Source organism: Rattus norvegicus, chromosome 10 (genome assembly GCF_036323735.1).
Source record: "Rattus norvegicus strain BN/NHsdMcwi chromosome 10, GRCr8, whole genome shotgun sequence".
Taxonomy (NCBI): Eukaryota; Metazoa; Chordata; class Mammalia; order Rodentia; family Muridae; genus Rattus; species Rattus norvegicus.
The window spans coordinates 10,940,788-10,963,564 of NC_086028.1; the positions used below are offsets into that span (position 1 = coordinate 10,940,788).

General features: G+C 52.1%; 2 protein-coding genes across 3 annotated transcripts in view; one reads left to right on the forward strand and one right to left on the reverse strand.

Moving 5' to 3' along the window:
* The window catches only part of Sec14l5 (SEC14-like lipid binding 5), a 41,119-nt gene extending 39,358 nt beyond the window's left edge, over positions 1-1,761 (reverse strand). The window contains exons 1-2 of one of the 2 annotated variants that reach the window (XM_006245783.5): positions 1,650-1,761; positions 810-913 (exon numbers count right to left, since the gene is read on the reverse strand). In XM_006245783.5, the coding sequence (XP_006245845.1) occupies positions 810-872 (63 nt within the window). In that variant the 5' untranslated portion in view covers positions 873-913; positions 1,650-1,761. Of the gene's footprint in view, positions 1-809; positions 914-1,498; positions 1,600-1,649 lie in introns of those variants that run through there. The other variant, NM_001135710.2, reaches the window with a different exon arrangement.
* Positions 1,762-16,600: 14,839 nt separating this feature from the next.
* Positions 16,601-22,777, forward strand: part of Ppl (periplakin) — a 45,648-nt gene continuing 39,471 nt past the window's right edge. Inside the window, exon 1 of the mRNA NM_001106976.1 lies at positions 16,601-16,739. Within this exon, the coding sequence (NP_001100446.1) occupies positions 16,678-16,739 (62 nt within the window). The 5' untranslated portion in view covers positions 16,601-16,677. The remainder of the gene's footprint in view (positions 16,740-22,777) is intronic.

Sequence of the window (22,777 nt, forward strand, 5' to 3'; positions counted from 1 at the left end):
TGGTATGATGCTTTAGCATATAAGGGCCACATGCATAGCTATCCTGGGACACATGTAGCCATGGGCCACAGGTTGGACACATTTCAATATGCATTTATAAAACCTTATCCTCTCACTACCCCAGTGTGTGTGTGTGTGTGTGTGTGTCTGTATGTGAGTGTGTATATATATGCTAGGCATGGAACTCAGAGCCTTCTGCATGCTCTGCAAGCACTCACCACTGTGCTTCTCCTCCAGCTCTATACCTCGTGTGGCTTCTGGGACACCAGTCACATCTATTACTGTCTACCTCAAGTCCACAGCACTGTCCCCATTTCCCCAAGGAGAGACTGAAGCTCCAGGATGCAGAGTGGTGGAAGCCAGAGTGGAATCCAAGAGTGTTCTAACTCTGGCCTCAGTGCAAAGACCTGATCCAGAAGGCCAAGGATCCGTGGTCATGCCTAGGCACGCAACTGCCTGGTACAAGACACTCATATACACGCTTACACTGGACGGCCGCATCTCCATCCCTTCTTTCTGTTTCTACGTAGCCCAGGATGGCTTTGAACTCCTGCTCCTCCTGCTTCAGCCTTTGAATGCAAGGACTACAGCACACGCCATCACTCTAGATCTTGTGCTTTATCTGCTTGGCAGGGTTCCAAGAGGCCTGACAGGGGTTGAGGGGGTGGCCAGGCAAAGAAGTCAGGAAGTCAGGGCAGCTGGAAAGTTCAGTAAATTTTTTTCCCCATTTCATAGCCTGAAATGTCCTCTTTCTTTCCCACCATTGACCTCTAGTCACAAGAGGGGCCCAGGAGCCAGGGGTCACTCACCGCCATGACCAGCTCGAATGGATACTTGTATACCCGGACAGGAGACTGGTATTTCTGCACCATGTTCAAACTCAGAAACCACCCAGGCAGAGGGAACACAGAAGCTGGAAATAAAGAGTTTCTGGTGAGGCGTCAGTTCCCTTCATACGAAACATAGGCACTGCCTACCAGGTGTCAGGCAGCCCCAGCCCTCAAAGTAAGAAACTGATAGGATTATCAGCTAACCCAGACTAGGTACCCGTTCACTCCCCAGCACCCCAACATTCAGCCCTCAGAGCAAGCAACACTTCATGCGATCTCCCCATCCCCACTCTTTCAGAGGCACCCTCGATGCCACCCACTCAAGCAGGCACACGCATTTGCAATTCTTACATTCCCACGATTGTCCTCACACATTCTCCCCATGACTTGCCGCGGACATCCTGCCCTATGCCCACTCCCCAGCATTTTTGTTCCTGCCCTCCCTTTCATTTTCCTCCATGATACCCTGACACGTGCACCCTTCTGGAGGTTTCACTTGTACCCCACTCCCACACAGGACAGCCCTTGTACACGCAGCAGAGAACTTTGCACAGGCACTCAGCTCCCTGCAGCAACTCCCCACACGCACACTCAGGTGCACACAAGCGCGCACCCACACAAAGCTATTCAAACACGCATACATGCGCAGGCCCCGCTGCTCCGCTCACCCTCAGAACTGCTGGAGACACAGCGCAGTGCTCTGGCACCTGCTTGACCTGGGAGCTGAGCTCGCCAGATCCCCAGAAAGCGCCTTGTCCGGAGAGCAGAACCAGGAGCTCAATAACCTCAGTCTTGCCCCAGCCTCTTACACGTTCTTACATGAGCAGTGGCCTGGCAGGCAGAAGAGTGATCAGAGCAGTGACAGACGTGCCCGGCCTGGAGAGCTCCAGGACCCGGGACAGCGGGAGAGTCTGGCCTGGCCTGGCACCACCCCCACAAGATTATCTTGCTCCTTGATTGGTCTGGTCCCAACCCCGCCCCAGCCAGACTCTGCCCCCTGCCTTAAGCCTGTCTCTCACTTTTACTCATCCCTCACTTGGTCACGCCTTCAGCCTTACCCGTGCTCCCTATTGGCCACGACTCGAGAAGGCCCCACCCTTGTTGACCCCGTCCACATTCACCCAGAATCAACAAAGTCTCCGCCCCCAGCCCAATCTCCGCCCCCATGAGGACCCGGCCCCCCAGGACGCGCCCCCACCCACCTCATTCACTGGAACCTGCCCAGAGTTACACAGCGCGACTTCCCTATCCACAGCTACCTCGCCGAGTAACCTCTTCTTCAACCTACGGCACCTGAAACTTTTTGTTTTTTGGTTCGGTTTGTTTTGAGGCGGAATTCATACTGGAGACCAGTCACGGCTATACTACCTCAACCTCCGGAGTGTTGGAATTACAGATGTGAACCACCACGTCCTGCTGACCCCTAGCCTTGAGCTCATTCTCCACCTGATCTTTCCTCGAAGGCTGCAGTGGTCCAGCCCAAACCCTTCTGAATGCATTGTTTATTCACTCTTCACACCTTTACAGAGCGTCCACTAAAGGTCGGGCCCTCTGACATTAAATAAATAAATTAGGCAGGCTGGAGAGACAGCTCAGTAGATAGAAGCAGGTACTAGAGAGGAGCGGAGTTCAATTCCAAGCACCCAGGTCAAGCGGCTCACAACGTCCTGTAACCCCAGTTCCGGGGGGATCCAGCTATCTGACCTCAGCATGTACCAGTATTCAACATAAACATATACATAATTTAAAATAATAAATTTTAAAGCATAAATGAGATAATGCTTATTATTTGGTAAGGTAGGCATGGTGAAAGTGCCGAGATAGTCAGGAACAGGGTCACCCTTTTTTTTTTTTGCCCATTCTTCTAACTTCAGCAGCATCCAAACCCTGCCAGGTTTCCCAGGGTGCCCAGGGATCAGCTTCACTCCCATAAACCCTCCATTCTCTCAACTATCATTTCACCCTGCAAGAACAAAGGAAATGGCCCTGATATTGTTGCCGTCCATTCGTGGTGGCATCCCAGGTAAGATCTTATCCGGACGGCGCAGACAGCATGTTCTAAACGCATCTAGATTAAGTACAGAAATAGGAGGCGAAATTCCAAGTGTTGCCACAGGGTGGCAGCAAAAGATAACCCAAGTAGCCACGGGCTATTGTTCGGTCCTAAGCCTCAGATGTTTTATCCTTTCTTGATTCGTTGAGGGGACTTTAGTGGTCTCCCCCAGGATCAGCACAGTGACCCTAGCACCGCCATCTGGTGTTTTCCCAACACCATGGTTAAGTCACAATCCCCTCTGCTCCAAACCTTAGGGAAAATGTGACCAATCTAGGAGAAGTGTGAGTGACTTGTTGGATACAGAGAAGTCTGAGGAAAGAGGGGTGCATGTGGATGGACAGAGTTCTGTCCTGCCCCAGTGTGAGGGACACAAATTAATAATATCAACACACACACACACACACACACACACACACACACAGTCACACAACCTAGCACGGTTCTCATAATGAACCCCACTGTTTCATTTGTAGTCAGAGTTCCATACACTCTGCTAAAGCCTTTCAGATAAAAATGAACTTGGGGCTGGGGATTTAGCTCAGTGGTAAAGCGCTTACCTAGGAAGCACAAGGCCCTGGGTTTGGTCCCCAGCTCCGAAAAAAAGAACAAAAAAGAAAAATGAACTTAACCCCAAAACAGCTGCTGCTGTGAGGAAAGGGCTTGGGACTTGAGGGAGCTGGTGCAGGAGAACACTGTGGATGCGTTAAATACCACCAAACGTCCACAGTAAGTAGAGGGGCTGGAGAGACGGCTCGGGGGTTCAAGAGCACTGGCTGTTCTTCCAGAGGACCTGGGTTCAATGCCCAGCACCCACATAGCAACTCACAACTCTCTGTAGTTCCAGGGCCTCTGGGACCTTCACAGACGTGCAGGCAGGCCAATCACCAATGCACATAAAATAAATAAGTAAAATAAAACATAAACAAATTGGCATAAACAGTAAATGAGTGATGGGGGTGTGGGAAGATGGCTCGGTGGGTAACTTGCCAAGCAAGTGATTACTGGGGCGGGGCTCCTTGGTGTGCATGTGAGTGCCAGGCAGGTGTGGCCGCCACATGTGCAGAGGATGGCGATCCCTAGAGCAAGCTCAATAAAAGAATTGGTGAGTTTAGGATTCAAGGGTGATGCTACCTCAAAAGGTATAGTGGAGAGTGCTCAAAAAGACACCTAGCTGGGTGTGGCAGTGCATGCCATTAATCAGGAGGAAGAGGCAGGCAGATCTCTGAGTTTGAGGCCCGCCTAGTCTGCAGAGTGAGTTCCAGGAGAAACCTTGAGTCTTAGTTAGAGTTACTATTGCTATGGCGAAACACCATGACCTACAGCAAGTTGGGGAGGAAAGGGTTTCTTTGGCTTATACTTCCATATCACTGTCCACCGTCCAAGGAAATCAGCACAGAAACTAAAACAGGGCAGGAACCTGGAGGCAGGAGCTCATGCAGAGGCAACAGAGGGGTGTTGCTTACTGGCTTGTTCCTCATGGCTTGCTCAGCCTGCCTTCTTATAAAACCCAGGACCACTAGCCCAGGAACAGCATCACCCAGCACAGGCTGGGCCCTCCCCCACCAATCACTAACTAAGAAAATGCCTTACAGACTTGCCTACCGCCTGATCTAACAGAGGCATTTTCTTAATCAAGGTTCCCTCCTCTCAGACGACTTTGGCTTACGTTGAGTTGACATACAACTAGCCAGTAAACCCTGTCTCAAAAACAAAAAGGAAAAAGGAGGACACCTAGTCTCCTTATGCATTTGCACACTCAAGCATCTGTATCCTCACAGGTACATGCACACACACAGACACAGACACAGACACAGACACACACACACACACACACACACACACAGAGAGAAATAAAATACACATAACATGAGAGTGCTTACTGCAGCCATCCATCTCTCTGCAGTACGACAACTTCCAGTGCATTGAAAAGACTGTGTAACCAGAGTGGCAGTCGCCACACACTCTTACCCTCAAGAGGCTGCCCCAGCAACCACCCACCCACTGCTTCTGACAGATATGGGATCTGTCCCTGATGTCCTCCACCTGTGCTTTCTCCAGTTCTCAGCTCACAGCTCAGGGCCTCATTGTTGGGGACCCTTAGGGCCATCCAGGTCATGGTTGGGGCTCCTGTGCACAGCTGTTCTGGTTGTAACCTGGACAACACCACACAGTATTCCAGTCACTCTGCAGCTTTGATAAGGCAGGAGCAGGGTCTAGAGGAGCCGCTCCAGGGGCCTGCACAGTCAGGCCCTGTCCACTCTGAACCCTAGCCCTCCCTAAGTCTGTGTATTTCCATGAAGGCTTCCGGACTCCACCCAGAGTCACTTGTGAGCCAAAGCTCACAGAGAGAGAGAGAGAGAGAGAGAGAGAGAGAGAGAGAGAGAGAGAGAGAGAGAGAAGACTTTAAATAGTGGAGGAGCCTCAGTATGGGGTGGGGGACACACAGGGCTGGGTGGCTCTGTAGGCATCGTGGATGCTGTCATAGATCCACCCCCCTCCAGGTGAATTTTGCCCCTCTGTTCACAGATGTGTGACCATATTGTCTCCTCTTTCATTGCATTTCACTCTAAAATTTATTTTTCTATTTTTAATTATATGCGCACGTGAGCACAAATCCTGCAGAGTCGCCTCGACCTTGGATCCCCTGGAGTTAGAGTTAGAGGTGCCCCAGGAATTGAACTCGGGTCCTCCGTGAGATTAGCACACACCCTAAATGCTGAGTCGTCTCTATAGTGCCTACATCTCTGTCCCCTTCACACAGTCTTGCTATACAACCAAGGCTAGCCCTGAGCTTAATCAGCCAAACATCCTCTCAACCTCAGCCTCCTGAGAGCTTAGATGATAGCTGTGGGCTACCACAGAATTTTGTTTTGTGTCATCTATTGCTGGGGACAGACCCCTAGGGCCTCCCTTCAGGCTGCTGGGCAAGTGTAGTGTCCCCAACCACCCTTCCTTCCTTTCTGTGACTGAGTCATACTCCACTGTGGACAAGCCACATTCCACTCCCCTGTGCACAAGCATCGGAGCTCACAGTGTGGCCTTTACAGGTGGATAAAAGGCATGTGAATAATGTCAAGATAATCCAGACAGACAGCCTGCCAGGGAGGAGTCAAGCTTGGACCGTGAGGCAAAGCTAGTCTCTATTTCACACTCCTCTGCCTCAGCCTCCTGAGCTTCCAGCAAGGGGTGTGCACCATCGTGCCCAGCTTTTGGGTTTTGAAAACACCTCAGAAGTGACAGAGGCAGCGTGTGTTTTGGAAGTGTCTCTGTCCACAGTGTCCCTAAGGGTCCTGGTGGTCACTGGTTACTTGCCTACACTCTGGGTGAATATGTTGGAGGGTATCTATGGTGAGAGACAGAATGCAGAAAGGAGACCTTTCGGAGAGATGGCTCAGCGGTTAAGAGCGCCCGACTGCTCTTCCAGAGGTCATGAGTTCAATTCCCAGCAACCACATGGTGTCTCACAACCATCTGTAAAGAGATCTGATGCCCTCTTCTGGTGTATCTGAAGACAGCTACAGTGTACTTATATATAATAAATAAATAAATCTTTAAAAAAAAAAAAAAAGAAAGGAGACCTTTCTTTACTCCCTACCATCACCAAGGCCTTTGCCCTGCCTGCCCCCAGTGTTCCTGCTGGCTCAGACACAGGATCTCTGCAGACTGGGGAAAGCATGCTGTTTCCTGGACTGCTGTCATGGGTAGCAAACTTGTGGCTTGAAACACAACACGAATTCCTGTCCCACAACCCAAGAGGCCTGGAAGCTGGAATGGGCCCCACTGGGCTAAAGGTGGGTGTCCGCTAATCCATCCCTCTGCAGGCTCTGAATGGAGCTGGTTTCTGGCCTCACCGGGGCTCCAGGCCATCTGCAGAGAGAGGCTTCATGTGGGGAGAGAGCAAACAAATAAGGCACAGAGGCTGAGGCTGGGCGTGTGCTCCTGCACCCCAAAACAGGAACAAGACTCAGCCTGTCCTGGGGTCCCCTCCCTCTACGCTCCTAAATCAGACCATGAAGCTTGAAGAGAGAACATGGTGAGGGGAGGGGATTCTGTCCCTCCTTGCCACACCCTAAGCTCCCCAGAAAAAGAGAGAGAAAACTTCCTGTCTCTCAAGATCAGTAGGGAAGGGGAGAGGTGGGCACCAGCTTTCACCTCAGTGTTCCTGGCAAAGATACTTCATTAAGTGTGGAGGGAGGGAGGCAGGTGCTGGGCATTAGGAAGTTGTCAAGAAATGCATAGCACATCTGGGACTGGGTTCAGAGAGAGAGACAAGGGGCCAGTTCTGCAGTACATCAGGCTGCACTGTGCACTTGATAGGGGCAGTTAAAAAGCAGGAGGAGATGGTTCAGCGGTTCAGGGCACTGACTGCTCTTCCAGAGGTCCTGAGTTCAATTCCCAGCAACCACATGGTGGCTCACAACCATCTGTAATGAGATCTGATGCCCTCTTCTGGTGTGTCTGAAGACAGCTACAGTGAATTTATATATAATAAATAAATCTTTAAAAAAAAAAAAAAAGGCAGGAGGAAGGTAGACCTGAGTGCTGTGAGCCAGCAGAGACTGAGGAGGCGCAAAGGTCCTGAGGCAGGAGTAGGCTCGGGGGGAGACCATCAGCATGGGAGGCGGCACAGAACGGATTGTTCAGAGACTGTGAGAACACAGATCTTGGGGGTTGTGCAGCTTCTGCCTGCTGTGCTAGTGAACAAGTGAGGAGGGAAGAGGGGAAGAGGAGGAGGGAAAAGAAGAGAAAGGAGGATAGAGGAAGGAGGGAGGAGGGAGGGGAGACCTGAGAATAGGGAGGATGAAGAGACTAGGAAGGGCCTGAGAACGGAGACCTGAGAATAGGGAGGATGAAGAGACTAGGAAGGGCCTGAGAACGGAGGACGGAGGACGGAGGAAGAATCTAAAACAAGAAGAAAGGAAGAGGGGCTGGGAGGAGGAAAAGAGGAGAGGGCTGGGAGGAGGAAGGAGGAGGGAGAAAGAGGAGGGGCCTGGGAGGAGGAAGGAGGAGGAGGGGGGCCTGGGAGAAGGGAGAGAGGAAGAGAGGAGAGGGGACCTGGGAAGAGGGAGAAGGAGGAATGGCCTGGGAGGAGGGGGGAGGAGAAGGAGAAGGGACCTGGGAGAAGGGAGAGAAGAGGAGGGGAGCTGGGAACGAGGAGGAGGAGCCTAGAAGCTTGCAGCAAGCTGGAAATGAAGAATAGGCAAGGGATGAGGCCCAGGATCTGAAGCACAGGTGAATGCCACATGGATAACTTTAGTGGATGAAGGGGAAAGTGAGGAGAGCCTTCAGCCAGAGGAAGGAGAATCCCGTTCCTGCAGGATCACCCCCACAGGGCAGACACTGGAGCCTGTGACAATGACAGGGCAGAGGTCGACTGGGTCCTCACCCTCCCTGTGGCTTGGGCAGATCATGGAGTCTCTCATGTCCACAGAGCCGACTCCACGATCCTCGGTCCTCACCCCCACCAACCAGCTGACTCTCTGGAGCTTCTCTATGTGACAACACCCAGCACACAGCTGGGCAAGTTTACACAAATAGACACCTTTGACACGTCCACATAAGCAAAATAAACGGCCAGACTTTCAGCCTCCTAACTCAGCCTGGTGACACAGGCCTGTAATCGTAGCCATGTAGCCACGCTGGAGACTGAAGCAGGAGGATGAACGTTCAAGGGCTATGGGGTGAGTTCAAATCCAGCTGGGGGAACTTAGTGAGGGCCTATCTCAAAATACAAATAAATAATAAGTAAATACATATATTTTAAATTTTATTTGTATACATTTACTTATTTTGTGACAGGGTCTCACTATATAGTTCTGGTTGTCCTGGAACTCACTAGATAGGCTGGCCATGAACTCACAGAAGATCCACCTGTCTCTGCCTCCCTAGTGCTAGGGTTAAAGGTGTGGGCCACTACGCCCAGCTGTAAATATATATACTTATATATATAAGTATATAAATATATATATATATATATATATATATTTTAAAGGCCTGTGGATGGAGCTCAGAAGGACGCTTGCATTCATCTAGTCCTGTGCTCAGTCTTCAGAATTGGAAAGAAAATAATCCCAGCCAGGGAGTGTCTGGCAGCTCCAGGGTCACCCCAGTATCTCACCATTGGGAAAGCTCCTGAACAGGGCACTTCCCACACAGTAGCAGGGGCGGGCCCTTGGCCAGCCCACAGGAAAGGATGGGGCGGAGACCCAGGGCTTGGAGGAGGGAGCTTTGTCCAGAACGGGGGTGGGGGTGGGAGTGGGGTGGGGGTGGGGCTGGGGGTGGGGGAGGGTTGATTCATCAGTCAGGGCCCTCGGCCCAGGCTGGGATTAAGTTTGAGTCTGTGGGATTAAGTTTTAGTCTGTGACCCGAGAAAGGCTGGGAGAGCAGTGGATGGGAGCTTGGCCACAGGGTCCCAGGCTGGAATGTTTGAGCTCAGCAGAGAGGGGACAAAGGTCAGAGACCTAATGGGCAGATCATGGCAGATTGGCAGGCGTATTTAATTTAATCGCCTCTGCTCACACTACATCACAGGCTTCCTTCCTTGTGACGTCATATCCCCAGATTCTTTCTCCGCCTGCACAGTGTCCAGCTGTGGGGGCTGCTCGCCTGCTGCTCGCTTATTGGCATTCCTCGACTGGTTGGCAGTTGTGCACCTCTCTCTCTCTCTCCCTCTCCCTCTCCCTCTCCCTCTCCCTCTCCCTCTCCCTCTCCCTCTCCCTCTCTCTCTCCCTCTCCCCTCCCATCTTCTCTTCTCTCTTTCTTTCTTTTTTAAAGTGGTGTACTGGGAACACAGCTCAGTCTGTAAAATATGGGCCATGCAAGCATAAGGACCTGATTTATACGTTGGAGCTGGGGATGGCTTAGCAGTTAAGAACTATATGCTGCTCTTGCAGAGGACCCAGGTTCATCTCCCTGTACACCCATGGAGCAGATCGAAACTGATTGAGACCCCTGTTCCAGAGATTGGGCGCCCTCTTTTGCACCAGGCACACCTGTGGTACATCTAAACACACACAGTCCAACACTTGTTCACATAAACTAAAAATACAGCACGTTTTTAAATGGGGCTGATGGCACACACTTGTAGTTCCGGAGCTGGGAGGCAAAGACAGATTCCCTGGAGCTCGCTGACAAGATCATCTAACCAAATCGCTCTAACTAGGTCTAAGTAGAGTGAGAAACCCTATCTCAACCCCCCCCCAACAAAATGACAAACAAAACAAACAAAACCAAAAGCTTGGTAAATAGAGGCAGGTAGACCTCTGAGTTCAAGGCCAGCCTGATCTACAGAGTGAGTTCCAGGACAGCCAGGGCTACACAAAGAAACCCTGTCTGGAAAACCAAAAACACCAAAAAACAAAAACAAAGAAACCGAAACTAACTGAGGCAAGGTAAACAGTGCCTGAGGAACACCGGAGGTTCCCTTCACATGCGCACACACATATGTACACATGCACCCATGCATACATATATGTACCCAAACATGCCAGAATGTATAAATGCAAGAACACAGAGAAAACAATATGACTGACTGTTCCGTGATCTCCTACACACGAGGACATGCCTCGATCACTTGCTGTCGTAACTCCTGGGTCGGACATACAGCAGGTGCTAACTACATACACATGAAGGAAGCACTAGGGTCCCTGGGTATACTTCCTTTCCCCAGCAACAGGTGAGGAAAGCCTGGTTGTCATGGAAATGCCAGTAATGCAGGACATGAGGGACCTTGGGGTGCCTATAACTGAGGTTCTTCCTTCCTCTCCACCCCACAGTGTTCCAGCCCTGCCCTGCACACACACACACACGCACACGCACACACACACGCACACACACAGGCACACGCACACGCACGCACGCATGCACGCACACACACACACTCAGTAGCATCTGCACACAATGTCCCTTTGTCTGCTGGGCTGCTCTGTTTGGAGACCTTGAACTTATTTCATCTCCTATCTTCACCCTGCTTCTCCACAGCAAGCCCTCTGAGGGTTCCATCCTGATATCACATCCTGAAGAGCTGGGACTTCGCTTGTCTGATCAGTAAATATTAGGTGATATGATGGGTTGGGGATATGGCTCAGTTGATAGAACGCCTACCTAGCATGAAGAAATCCCAGGTACCATCCCTAGCACCACACGAACCAGGCGTGCTCGTAATTCCAAGACTTAGAAGGTTTGGAAATTCAAGGTCATTTTCTGCTGTATAATGAGCTTGGGGCCAGCCTAGCCTACCAAGGGAGCCTCAGGTCAACAGGGTGCATGAGATCCCGCCTGTAAATAAATAGGTCAATATTGAACGGATGGATGGATGGATGGATGGATGGATGGACAGACGGACAGGTAGGTGGGTGAATGGGTGGCTGAGTGAGTGGGTGGGTGAGTGGATGGATGATGGGTGAGTGGGTAGGTGAGTGGGTGGGTGAGTGGATGGACGAGTGAATGGGTGGGTAGGTGGACAGATGGACGGGTGGGTGGATGGGTGAGTGGGTAGACGGATGGACAGATGGACAGACAGACAGGTGGATGGGTGGAGAAAGAAACTACTCTTCCACCATAATTCTGACTTAGGACTACTAACTCTTGCCCGGTGCTCTGGGGATCTTCCCTGGGACCACACTCATTCACTCAGTGAGATTACCTATCACACAGTCTTCGTCCAGCAAGCGGTTGATGCGGTGAGAACGAGGGGCTGCTCCAACACCTAGTCCTGAGTGTCTGGGGACTTGGGCAGCATGTCACGATCAGACAGTTATAGCTGAAAAGTACAGAGCAGTGGCTCATCCATCATGTCCCTCAGGGTTAGGCATCTGGGTGCTCTAGTCAAGGCCCTGTGAGGATGCACTTTGTATTACCTGCCTTTATTTTACATCTTTGGCATGCTCCCATTTTACAGATGTGAAAACTGGGGTTCAGAGAGTTGGAGATACTTGCTCAGGGTCACACCACAAGGAGATGAAAGAACTCAGACTGTGCATCTCAGCTCCCAAGTTCTTCTCATTTGTCAGGGAGATCGAACTACCTCCCCAAAGCCACAGAGCTGGGGGCGGGCTAAGCCCCAGAAGGGCTTCAAACTAATACCTGGTTTGGTTTCTTGTTCTGCCCCTGTAGCCTGACTCATCTATCACTTGGGCACCGGAGAGAACATGGCCCTGACCTTCTGACCTGACCAGCCCTTGGGTCATTCACACCCTAGACACTTGCCCAAGAATGCGGCTGTACTGGTCTGCTCTTCATGAGCCTGGCATGGCCCAGAAGGGGAGGAGCAGGCAGCAGGCAGGAAGAAGCAGCTGGGCGTGGACGGGAGGCCGGGCAGTCTGCCCCGCAGGGATGCTGTGCCTGGCAGAGCCTGTTTAGCCCCACCTAGAACCACTCTGCCCTGGTGGGGTGACTTCCTTGCAAAGAAGCCCTCATGGTGAGTGTGAGAGGCTCAGGGATAGCCCTACTATGAGGTGTCTGAGCTTTGGGTAGCTAGGCCATATGGGGACAGGGACAGGGCCCCGGGGATCAGAGCTATCACCATTCAACCATAGTGGAATTGTCTCCATATTTTGGCAACAAACACAACTCATACCTGGGTGCATACCTGAGTCTAGGGAGGGTAGCAGGGAGTCATGGGAGCCTGCCTTCCTGAAGTGACCACAGGGTGGGGTACCCATCAGACAGGGGGAGGCTGCCAGGGCCCCAGTGGGTGAGGGACTGAAGTAAATACTCTAGGGGTGACTCAGGAGCAGGAAGACTCGATGAGTCACCTTGGACCCTCTTCTGTGCCTGCTTCCAGAGCTCAGCATCCCCTCTTGCCAAGGATGAACTACGGGGAGCTCTGGGGGCCCCAGCTCAGGGGTAGGTATGAGTCAGCCCATGTGAGCTCGATTTTCCATCCCAAGAATTGTCCCGAAAGAAAAGTAAATATATGTTACACAATAGAGGGCAAAGCTGGGCCAGTCTCCTCCTGTCCTGTGAGCTCTGAGCACAGCACTGGCTGTCCCCCCATGTATTTGGTGAAACAGTCAGGGTGGTTAAGCCACCCGTGAGATCACACAGCCAGGACTCGATCCCAGGCTGGCTTTGACCTGTGTTTTCCAGTTAGCCCCAAACCTCTTGCTTCAGTGTTCCAGAGGGTGGCTACTCACTGGAAAGCGTTTCCATCTGGCTGCTTATCTCAGAGGGTAGAGGGTGGTGTTGATAAAATTCAGCCACAATCCCAGGAAAAGAAACATGAACTTGAACGTAGGGTCTCGCCAAGCAAGCTGAGCACCACCCCAGCTCTTACGATTTTTGTTTGGTGACAGGGTCTTATTAAGTCACCCGGGCTAGCCTTGATAAGTTACTTGGGCTAGCCTTGAACTTACTCTGGAGCTGAGGCAGGCTTTGAAGTTTTAATCCTCCTGCCTCAGTCTCAGCTGAAGTGACAGGTCTGTGGCACCATGCCTGGCTGGGATCTATTCCTCAGGGGAAGGTGGAGCCATATGGGAGAGGAGAGAGGGTCCAGCCATGAGAGGATCAAGCTGGGCCTCCACCCTGGGAGGAGAAGGCTCCATCCTGGTCCTGTAAGCAGGGCCCCTCTGTTCCTGGGCTGAGAGAATGCTGCTCTTCCTGTTTCAAACTGGTTCAGAGTGAGGGAGCCTGGAGTGTACATTCCTCTCCAACTTCTGGGGAAATGTTGAGCATAAAGAGGGTGTGGGTGACCCTTGCAACAACGAAACAGGGCCCTCCTTCCAGCTTTGGAAAGAGACAGGTATGAGAGGCCAAGGGTCACTGGTTGCTGGGCACCGCATGGCCCTGCAGGTGCCTCCTCAGAAAGGTTTGACCATCCTGGAACAAGTCCCTACCTACGCAATCCTCCCGTGCTGGCCTCCCCGCCCCCGCCACAGCAAAGGGGATGAGTCACTTGGCAAAAGACAGCTTGGCAGAGCTGCACTAACCCCATCTGGCCCCCAGAGGATGTTCGAGTGAGGGCAGATCCCCGACCCCATCCTGCCTGCCCACAGCTGCGTGTGGAACACATGTGCACACACACGTGCACACATACCCGTGCGTGCACACACAGCTGCATCAGCCCTGGGCTGACACTCTTAGAACATGGAGTGAGAAAGTGGATGAAGGCCAAGTGGAATTCCTCCCCTAATCTGTTAATTCCCTCCAACACTCCTGGGCCCGGCCCAGCCGAGTCAGTGGGCACCAGGCCCAGTTGCCCTGAGCCTGGGAGTAGAAGTTATTCGGGGTAGAGATAGGGGTGCCTAGGTTTGGGCACTTGCATCTGGTGGCCACAAAACAGTCAGGCACTGTGGCTTTCAGAATATGGCTCCCTTCCCAAGAGAAAAGGCTACTGGGTCCCTCTTAAGCAGAGAGTCTAAGGGCTTCACCTCACAGGGAACCCTCAGAGCGGACCATCAGGGATGAAACCCTAAGGTAATATTAGTGTTGTTTTCTGCAATGCCCCAAGCAGACTGGCCTGCAGCTCCCGGTCCATATCACTTCCCCAGCACCACTTCATACCCACCCAGGAGTTGTTGAGAAAAGGATTTGAGTGTTTGCAGTTTTAGTCAGAGCTGTCCCTGACATCCAATGAGCTGACAGTGTGTGGCAAAGGACACACACACACACACACACACACACACACACACACACATCCCTGCCCCCCCCCCACCCCAGCTCTGTCTATTCACAATCAGGCTGTGCCAGGGGCTCACTATGAAGGATCTCATCCCGTGCTGGTGACGCTGCCTTTCTATCCACTTCACAGATGGGGGAAACTGAACGCCAGAGAGGCGGAAGGACTCTCTCACTGTCCCCCAGAGCCGCAAAGAGACGGAGGAAAGATCCAAACACCAGCCTATCCTGGCTACTTCCCCTCCTTCCCCAGTGAAGTCTCTTTCTTCCTCTGAGGGAGTCAAGGCGAACAGTTTCTCATGGATCCTTCCAGAAGCCTTCTATGTGTACGAAAACACACTGTGCAGGTATCCGTGCTCACCAACTCTCAGGCTCTGCACTTCTTGTCTTAACTTCAACAGTTATTTTTTTTTTTTTTGGTTCTTTTTTTTCGGAGCTGGGGACCGAACCCAGGGCCTTGCGCTTCCTAGGTAAGCGCTCTACCACTGAGCTAAATCCCCAGCCCCAGTTATTTTTTTTAAATTAATTTTATTTATGTAAGTACACTGTCGCTGTCTTCAGACACACCAGAAGAGGGCATCAGATCTCATCACAGATGGTCGTGAGCCACCATGTGGTTGCTGGGATTTGAACTCAGGACCTCTGGAAGAGCAGTCGGTGCTCTTAACCACTCAGCCATCTCTTCAAACCCCTCGACAGTTATTTATAATTTAGATATATACATATATATTACACATTTTTTAAATTGTGTGCATGTGTGTGGTTATGTACCCATGAAACCAGATGCGTGAAGAGTCCAGAAGAAGCCATCGGATACCCTGGTGCTGGAACTGCCTAACAGGTTCTGGGAACTAACAGGGTCCTCTCAAGAGCAGTGTTGTTCTCTTAGCTACTGAGCCACGTCCCTGAACACCGACCTCCTTATTTTAAACCCCTGGGACAGAGGCTGAAGTCAGACAGCTGAACTTGGTTCCCCATTCTCTAGATGGTGTGAGCAAGTCCCACAGCTGCCTGTCCCTTTCCACTCTCAAGATCTCGTCTCCCCTACCTGAACTGTAAGCCCTTTGGCTGTCTCTAGAGTCTCTCCAGCATGCCTCCTCCGAGATGAGCTACCACCTCCCAACCCCACCCCAGTCCCCCACCCCAGGGTGGCACTGAGCCACCTCTCTTCCACTCTAACTCCTACCCAGTCAGTTTCCCAGTAGCCAACAAAACCAGAGATGTGTCCTTTGCTGTGAGCTCCTGCCATGCGGGTACAGATCTGAATGGGATAAAACTCCATGTTTCCATCATTCTTCTACCCCCAGTGCAACCTCACTCCGGAACATGCGGGCGGGATTACGCAACATGGCTATTCTCAGCCTTTTATGATCCACCACGAAGTCGCTATCATGCCAGGGCCTGGGGTTATGAACGTCTCAAGGGATATTTATGTCCTTCAAAGCTGTTTCCTGCCACTGTGTGCCAAGCTCTTTGGTGAACTGGCTACAGGAATCTCCTACAACCCTTCCGGATGGGGGTCGTCGTTATCTTCCCTTGGCCAAGGAGGGAAACTGAGGCAAAGGGCAGTAAGTAAAGCAACTCTTAGAGAAGTCCACCATAGGTGGCCACAAGAATCAAATTCATTCCCATACGTTGCTGTGGCCATCGCCAGTCCCGGTGCCCCCACCTTGAGTGTGATTTGTTGACCCCCCACTACCACTTCTGGTCCCCCACAACTGTCTGAGGTCCCACCTGTGGGTCATCACAAGAGGAGTGTCATGGTGTTTTGGGATTGCCCAGGTAAACCCTTCAGCCAGGGGGCGCGCCAGGTTCTATGTGCACGATGGGCGCGGCCTCTGAGGCCGGGCGCAGGTGGCCCGGTCGGCCAGGTTCTGGCGACAGGCTGCGCAGCCTCTGCAGTACCGGGCAACCGGGGCGGTGTCCGGCAGGGACTCGGGGAGTGCGTCCGAAGCCCCGCCTGCAAGGTAAGCGCCACCTTCCCGGGGTGCGGCAGGCAAGCAAGTGGCCGGCGATCGCCCCGCCCTGTTCCTGTAGTGACCCAGTGCCGCGGCACAAGGGGCTCCGCGCGCCGCTGCCGCCTCCGCCGCCGCTTTTCACCTGAGCCCGCCGCCGGCTTTCGGTGCGCGCCGGGCCCGTAGCCGCGTTCCAGGTCCCTCCGTCCCCAGCGCCACCATGCACTCGCTCTTCAGGAAGAAAAACAAAGGCAAATACAGCCCAACGGTGCAGACGCGGAGGTGAGGGGGCGTCCTGGGCTAGGATGAGGGAGACCTAGAGCTGAGCCTTGAGTGCGGATGCGTGGGGACGCTCTGCGGAGGTTCCTCTCTAACTGGAAAGTTCTGCCCTGCTGGAGTAGAACCGGTGAGGCGGGCACCAAGAGTGACAGGAGGGACTCTAGAGCCCCATGATGCGCTACTTCGGGGGCCTAGATGGTGGGGACTTGAGTAAGAAGTACAAGGCACTGACTGTACACCAAGCTGAGGAATTGTCCTGAACCTGGAATCTCGGTCATGAAATGTCGTGTTTCTACCCTGAGACTCGGAAAATAAGTTGTGTGTAGGACGATCCCCTGCGGGAATTGTAGACCGCGCAGGTGCTGCTGCTGCTGCTGCTGCTGGCGCTGGGCTGTGAGACATGGTGGCTGGAGGGTGAGCCACCTGTCCCCGGCTGCACCTGCCTGCTTGCGCTGGAGCCCTCGGAGGCCACGGTGGGTCCTGGGGCCCCCAGGGCCCATGCTAAGACATTCTCAGGCTCCCTAGACTCCCGCTCAGCCCGGCTGGGTGGGGACAGGCCAATTTCTCACTGCGTGATTTTTCAGGGGTGTGGCTCCTGGCGCTTCCCCACCCCCTTATCCCCGAAACTGGCCGCGTCTGCGATCCCTGGGTTCTCAGAGCCGCCCGAGAAGCGAATGACATGTCTTGATGTGTCTGGATAGAGAGACAGCCCACGTCGGTTTTGATAAGCCTAATGTATTCATTCGTTTAATAACCGGTTTGGGGGAGACTGGTGAAGTTGCTGAGATTGAGGGAGGGGAGAAATTTGTTCCTCTGACTAGGCACCCCTCCAGAGGAAGTAGGGGGGTGGTCGCTCCAAAGAACTTTAGGCAGATGAGAAGTGACAAACCTTACAGCTCACCTGGCAGAGAGGCTCAGCACCTAGCTGCGCTCCTCCACTGGCCCATGAACAGATCCTCCCCACTCCCCAGACTCCAGATGGAGGCAAAACAGGAGCGTCCACCCAGAGCTTTCCCACTGACTGTTTCTGCCTTTCAACCCAGACCCACTTACTGAGACAGGTGCCCTAGCCATTGCACCCTGGAGTGTGGCCTGCATGTGCTCATGATTTCAGAAATTCTGCTTTCCTGAGGTGCCACTGACAGGGCTGTTTGAAGCTCAGAGCAATTTCTTCCCTTGTTCTGCGGTCCCCTCCCCTCTCCAGCCTTCTCCTCATCAACCCTGTCTTTCAGTCTTTCACAACCCCAAAAGCTGGGCAGGGCCCTTCATACTGTTCCTCTGTGCCTGATCCAACCGGCAGTCAGAGCCAGATGGGGTCCCATCCAGTCCTTGGGCTGCTCTCTTGAGTATTGCACAATCGGACACTCTGTGCCAGCCCCACAAGGGGTCAGGCCCCTATGGTCCTCACCAGGAGGAGAGTCACACATCCCAGGAGCTGGGCCAGGTCCCACCCCCACACTCCAAGCCCTCTAGCCTGGAAAGCCTGGCTTGGGCCAAACAGCAAAGCCAAGAGAGCCGGGAAGGGAGGATTAGAAGAATCTCCATCCTTTCCAGCCGCAGGGACTCTGAGAACCTGGTGGTTAAGTACCAGAGTCCTGCCTTCCTCCTGGTCTAGGCAGCCCCACTTAGTCCTTGGCTGGCAGCCTTGGCCATGCACCTCAGCTTAGAGGTCTCTTGTGGTCACCCAGCCCTGAGTAGAGACCAGACACTTCATGGTTTCCTAGCCCAGGGTGCACACTCTCCCTTGCTGGAGGACTAGCTCTTGACCTAACTGTGGGGTAGCCTAGTGCCTATTCCTCCCCCACCCTTACCTTTTTTTTTTTTTTCCAGACAGGTTTTTGTTATGTACCTTAGGTTTGCCTTAAAACCACTGTGTAGGGGTTGGGGATTTAGCTCAGTGGTAGAGCTTTTGCCTAGCAAGCGCAAAGCCCTGGGTTCCATCCCCAGCTCCAAAAAAAAAAAAAAAAAAAGAAAAAAAGAAAAGAAAAGAAAAGAAAAAAATCCCCACTGTGTAACTCAGCCTAGCCTTGGACTCCATCGTCCTGCCTCAGCCTCCCCAGAGCTGTAGATTACAAGAAACTCTGCAGCACTGGCTTGTGCCCAGCCAGCCTTGTAGTGAGGACTGTGTGTGTGTGTGTGTGTGTGTGTGTGTGTGTGTGTGTGTGTGTGTGTGTGCGCACACGCGTGTGTGTCTTTATTGTGATTGCTGGTCATAGGGAGTGCCCCCATAGTTATCCCTGCATTCTGAGTTCTCGGTGGCTCTTCCGTTGTCTTCTGAGGGAAGATGCAGTCCCCAGGGAAGGAAACGTTAGGGGAAGATGGATAAGAACTCAGGTCCAGGGAGCAGAAGCCTTGCTGCTCATCCTGGTGTTGCTACACTGGTGTGAATCTCTGAATCTCAGTTTCCCTGCCTGCCAAGTATTTCGGTGGAGCAAAGGCTGGGAAAGCTAAGTCCCAGCAGAGCAGAAGTACCCAGGCAAGGGCTGTTAGTGCCTTCCCAAGCTCAGGGGACCCAGCAGCCCTGAGTCAGGGCCTTTATGCCCAGGCAGCCAAGGGCTTGGGCAGCATAAATCCCTGTCAGAGAACAGAGATGCCCCCTCCCTGTTTGTTTGCCTTTTAGCAGATGACATGGGTTGAGGGGTTCTGGGCAGGGTGTGAACCCCGCTGCTCCTGTCACCCTGGTTCCTAAGCTGTCATTAGCTCAGGTGTGGAAGTTGGTATTCACACCTGAGCTAATGACAGGGTCAGGCTTGCTGGTACAGGTCACTAAGGATAGCATCTAGACTGGCAGGAAGGCACTGTCGAGTACATGCTCGAATCCTGTTGGCCGTGCAACTTTAGTGGGGATTCTTGACCTCTCTGAGCCACTTTCTTCACTGGAACAGGAATGACAGAGTATTAATGAGTATTAGCTAAGGAGAAAACCAAATAACCCAGAGAAGAGGGTGAGAACCAGAGGGACCGTCAAGATATGAGGGTGGTGATGTGCTGGTGGTGGTGGTGGTGGTGGTGGTGGTGGTGGTGGTGGTGGTGGTGGCAGTGGCGGCTGGGGACATAGATCAGTTGGTAGAATACTTGTCTGGCATCCATGAAGCCTTAGGTTTGATTCCCAGAACTATGTAAAAGCAGACACAGTGACATATGCTTGTCATCCTGGCACTTGGGATGTGTGTGGAGGCAGGAGGGTCAGAAGTTCACCACCATTCCTGAAGGATTGAAGCCAGCCTAAGCTGCATGAGACCCTGTGTGAACACAAGCATATGAACACGGAGGACGCACCTTCTATAATCCCAGGAATAAGCCATGATATTCCCGTGGGCAGAGCAAAGGGGAGGGAGGAGACCTGGACAACTCCAGGCTCTCAGTTGCTGGCGTCACGTAAGGGAGATAAGATGAGGTTAAACACAGGTATGACCATGTGACTGATGGGTCAGACTGGGTCTTTAGCCCTCCCAGTCTGTGTTCTGGAATGGTGTATGTGAGGCTGTCAGGTCAGAGTGCGTCAATGAAGTCTTCCGGGGAAAGGTGTCTGAGCGAAACCCTTAAGACCTGGCTTTGGGGGCTGGAGAGATGGCTCAGCAGGTAAGAGCACTGACTGCTCTTCCAAAGGTCCTGAGTTCTAAACCCAGCAACCACATGGTGGCTCACAACCATCTGTAATGGGATCTGATGTTCTTTTCTGGTGTGTCTGAAGTCAGCTACAGTGTGTAGCAACATAAAAGAAATAAATCTTAAAAAAAAAAAAAGACCTGGCTTTGGGGTCAGACTGACCTTGACAAGCGATCCCCATGAGTTCCAGACCGGCCAGGTCTTAAGTAGAACTTGTCTCACATGCCCACCTCCAGCCCTGCCCCCTGCCCCCGACACACACACCCACAGCCTGACCTTCACACCCTCTCCCACCTCCATCCGGGCCACCTGTAAGAAGGCTGTCTTAGTTACTCACTGTATGACAAAAGTCCCAACAGACACTACTTTTGGGAGGGAGGGTTTACCTCACAGTTCTAAGGGAACGAACTGTCTATAACGAGGCAGTGGCGGCCAGAGTGTGAGCCAGCTGGACACCCTGTACCCTCAGTGTGCAGAGACGGGTGAATGCTGGTGCTCTGTTCACTTTCTCCTCTTCCTTCAATCTGGGACCCCATGGGATGGGTCTTCCCACCTCAGCTAACCCAGTCTAGAAACTCCTCACCAGGTACTCCCAAATGTTTGTCTCCAAAATGATGCTAGGTCTTGTCAAGTTTATAATCAAGAGTAACCATCACCAATGGCCCTGCCCCCGTGGGAGGAGTCTGTGTGTAGGGAGGGGACTCCCAAGAAGAACATCTTGGGGCACCCTGACCATCTTGGTATCTAAGAACAGGGTGTGGTGTCCTCTGGGGATGAGTTCAAGCCTCTCCAGAGCTGTGTGACCTTGAGGAGATGACTCTGTATCTCTGAGCCTCAGTTTCAATGGCTGAGTAATAGGAGTCGTGTTACAACCCCCACCGGGTGGATCAGCAAAGTGACTGTGTGGTAGGTCCAGCTCTGGACCGATCTCAGAGGAGGTAGCCATCACACACTGCTAAGAGGGACATGGCGCTAAGTCTAGAAGCCTGACTGTCTAGAAGCAGATTCAAGTAGGCTATGCATGCACCCCACCATGCTCACACCCACTGCTGCGTGATAGATGGAAGGAGAATGATTTAAGGGAGGGCCTGTCAGCAAAACATCCCATCCTCTGAGAACCTGGGTGTCTTGGGCATAGTGAACTGCCCACCGCTTCCCTGCACCTGCCAAAGAAGGGTAACGTGGCTGGAATATGGTAAGGTGCCATTCTGACCTCATACCCACCACATGGGCCGGGTCCCACTCCCCAGGAGTGAACACTGAGGCTGAATGTACAGGCACCACCCCACCCCGAGCTCACAGGAGGCCTCTGCTGCAGCCCAAGGGTTCTGGAGGAGGAATCCCACCCCCATGCCCGAGGATGGTGGCAGCCCAGTCCAGAGACTCTCCAACCAGGTGGCCAAATGTCGGCTCCAGAGCTTCAGACTCTTCTACTGCCACTGTCCCATTTTTAAATTAATTACTTAATTATTTATTTGTAGGGTTGGGGGAAGAGTATTTAGGCAGGGTCTCAACTTACTATGTAGCTTAAGGTATCCTTGAATTATATATATAAAATATAAGAAGGGAGGGGAGATGGGGGCATCTAAGCAGAGCCCAAGGGCTGTCAGGAGACAGACTGATAAAAGTCATTTTAAGAGACACATTGTATCCTCACAGGGTTACAGTTTGCTGAGCAGGCGAAGCAAGTGGATGAAAGGCAACAGCACCCAGGTGTGGTGATGCGGGCCTGCAATCCCAGCACTGGGGAGGCTAAGGCAGGAAGATGGTGAGCTCAGGGCCAATCTAGGCCACATGAGAACTCTTCTCAAAACAAAAGCAACTAACAACAGCAACAAAAACAAGAACAAAAAGCAATTTTGTCATTAACATTTGGATGTAGACAAACAGATATATTAAAAATATAAATGGCGGGCTAGAGAGATGGCTCAGCAGTTAAGAACAGCTGTTATTATCACAGAAGACCTTAGTTCTTAGTACCACATGGTGGTCCACAACCTTATGCAGTTCCAGTTCCAGAGGGTCGAACACCGTTTTCTGACCTCCTTAACTACCAGGAAAACTTGTAGTGTATAGACGTACGTGTAAGGTAAAACATCCATACACATAAAAATAATAAAATGTCAAACTAAATAAAATTATATACTCCTAAGAGGGGGATTGGAATATGATTGATATAAATGACCTTTTATTTCTTTTTAAAGAGAATTTGTAATGAATATGGCTGTGACACCCACTAAGTCCTGGTGGCAAACACAGGAGTGACCACTTCTTTTTGGAACTATTCTGCTAGCTCAACTGGGTCATGATGACTTAACTCTAGCTCAGAATGACATTCTAATGGCCAGAGGCACCACAGTTAGCTTGAGCCCCGTAAATACAATAGGAACCTTCAAGACTATATTCGTGACTTGACCTTTGTGTGTCTGTAA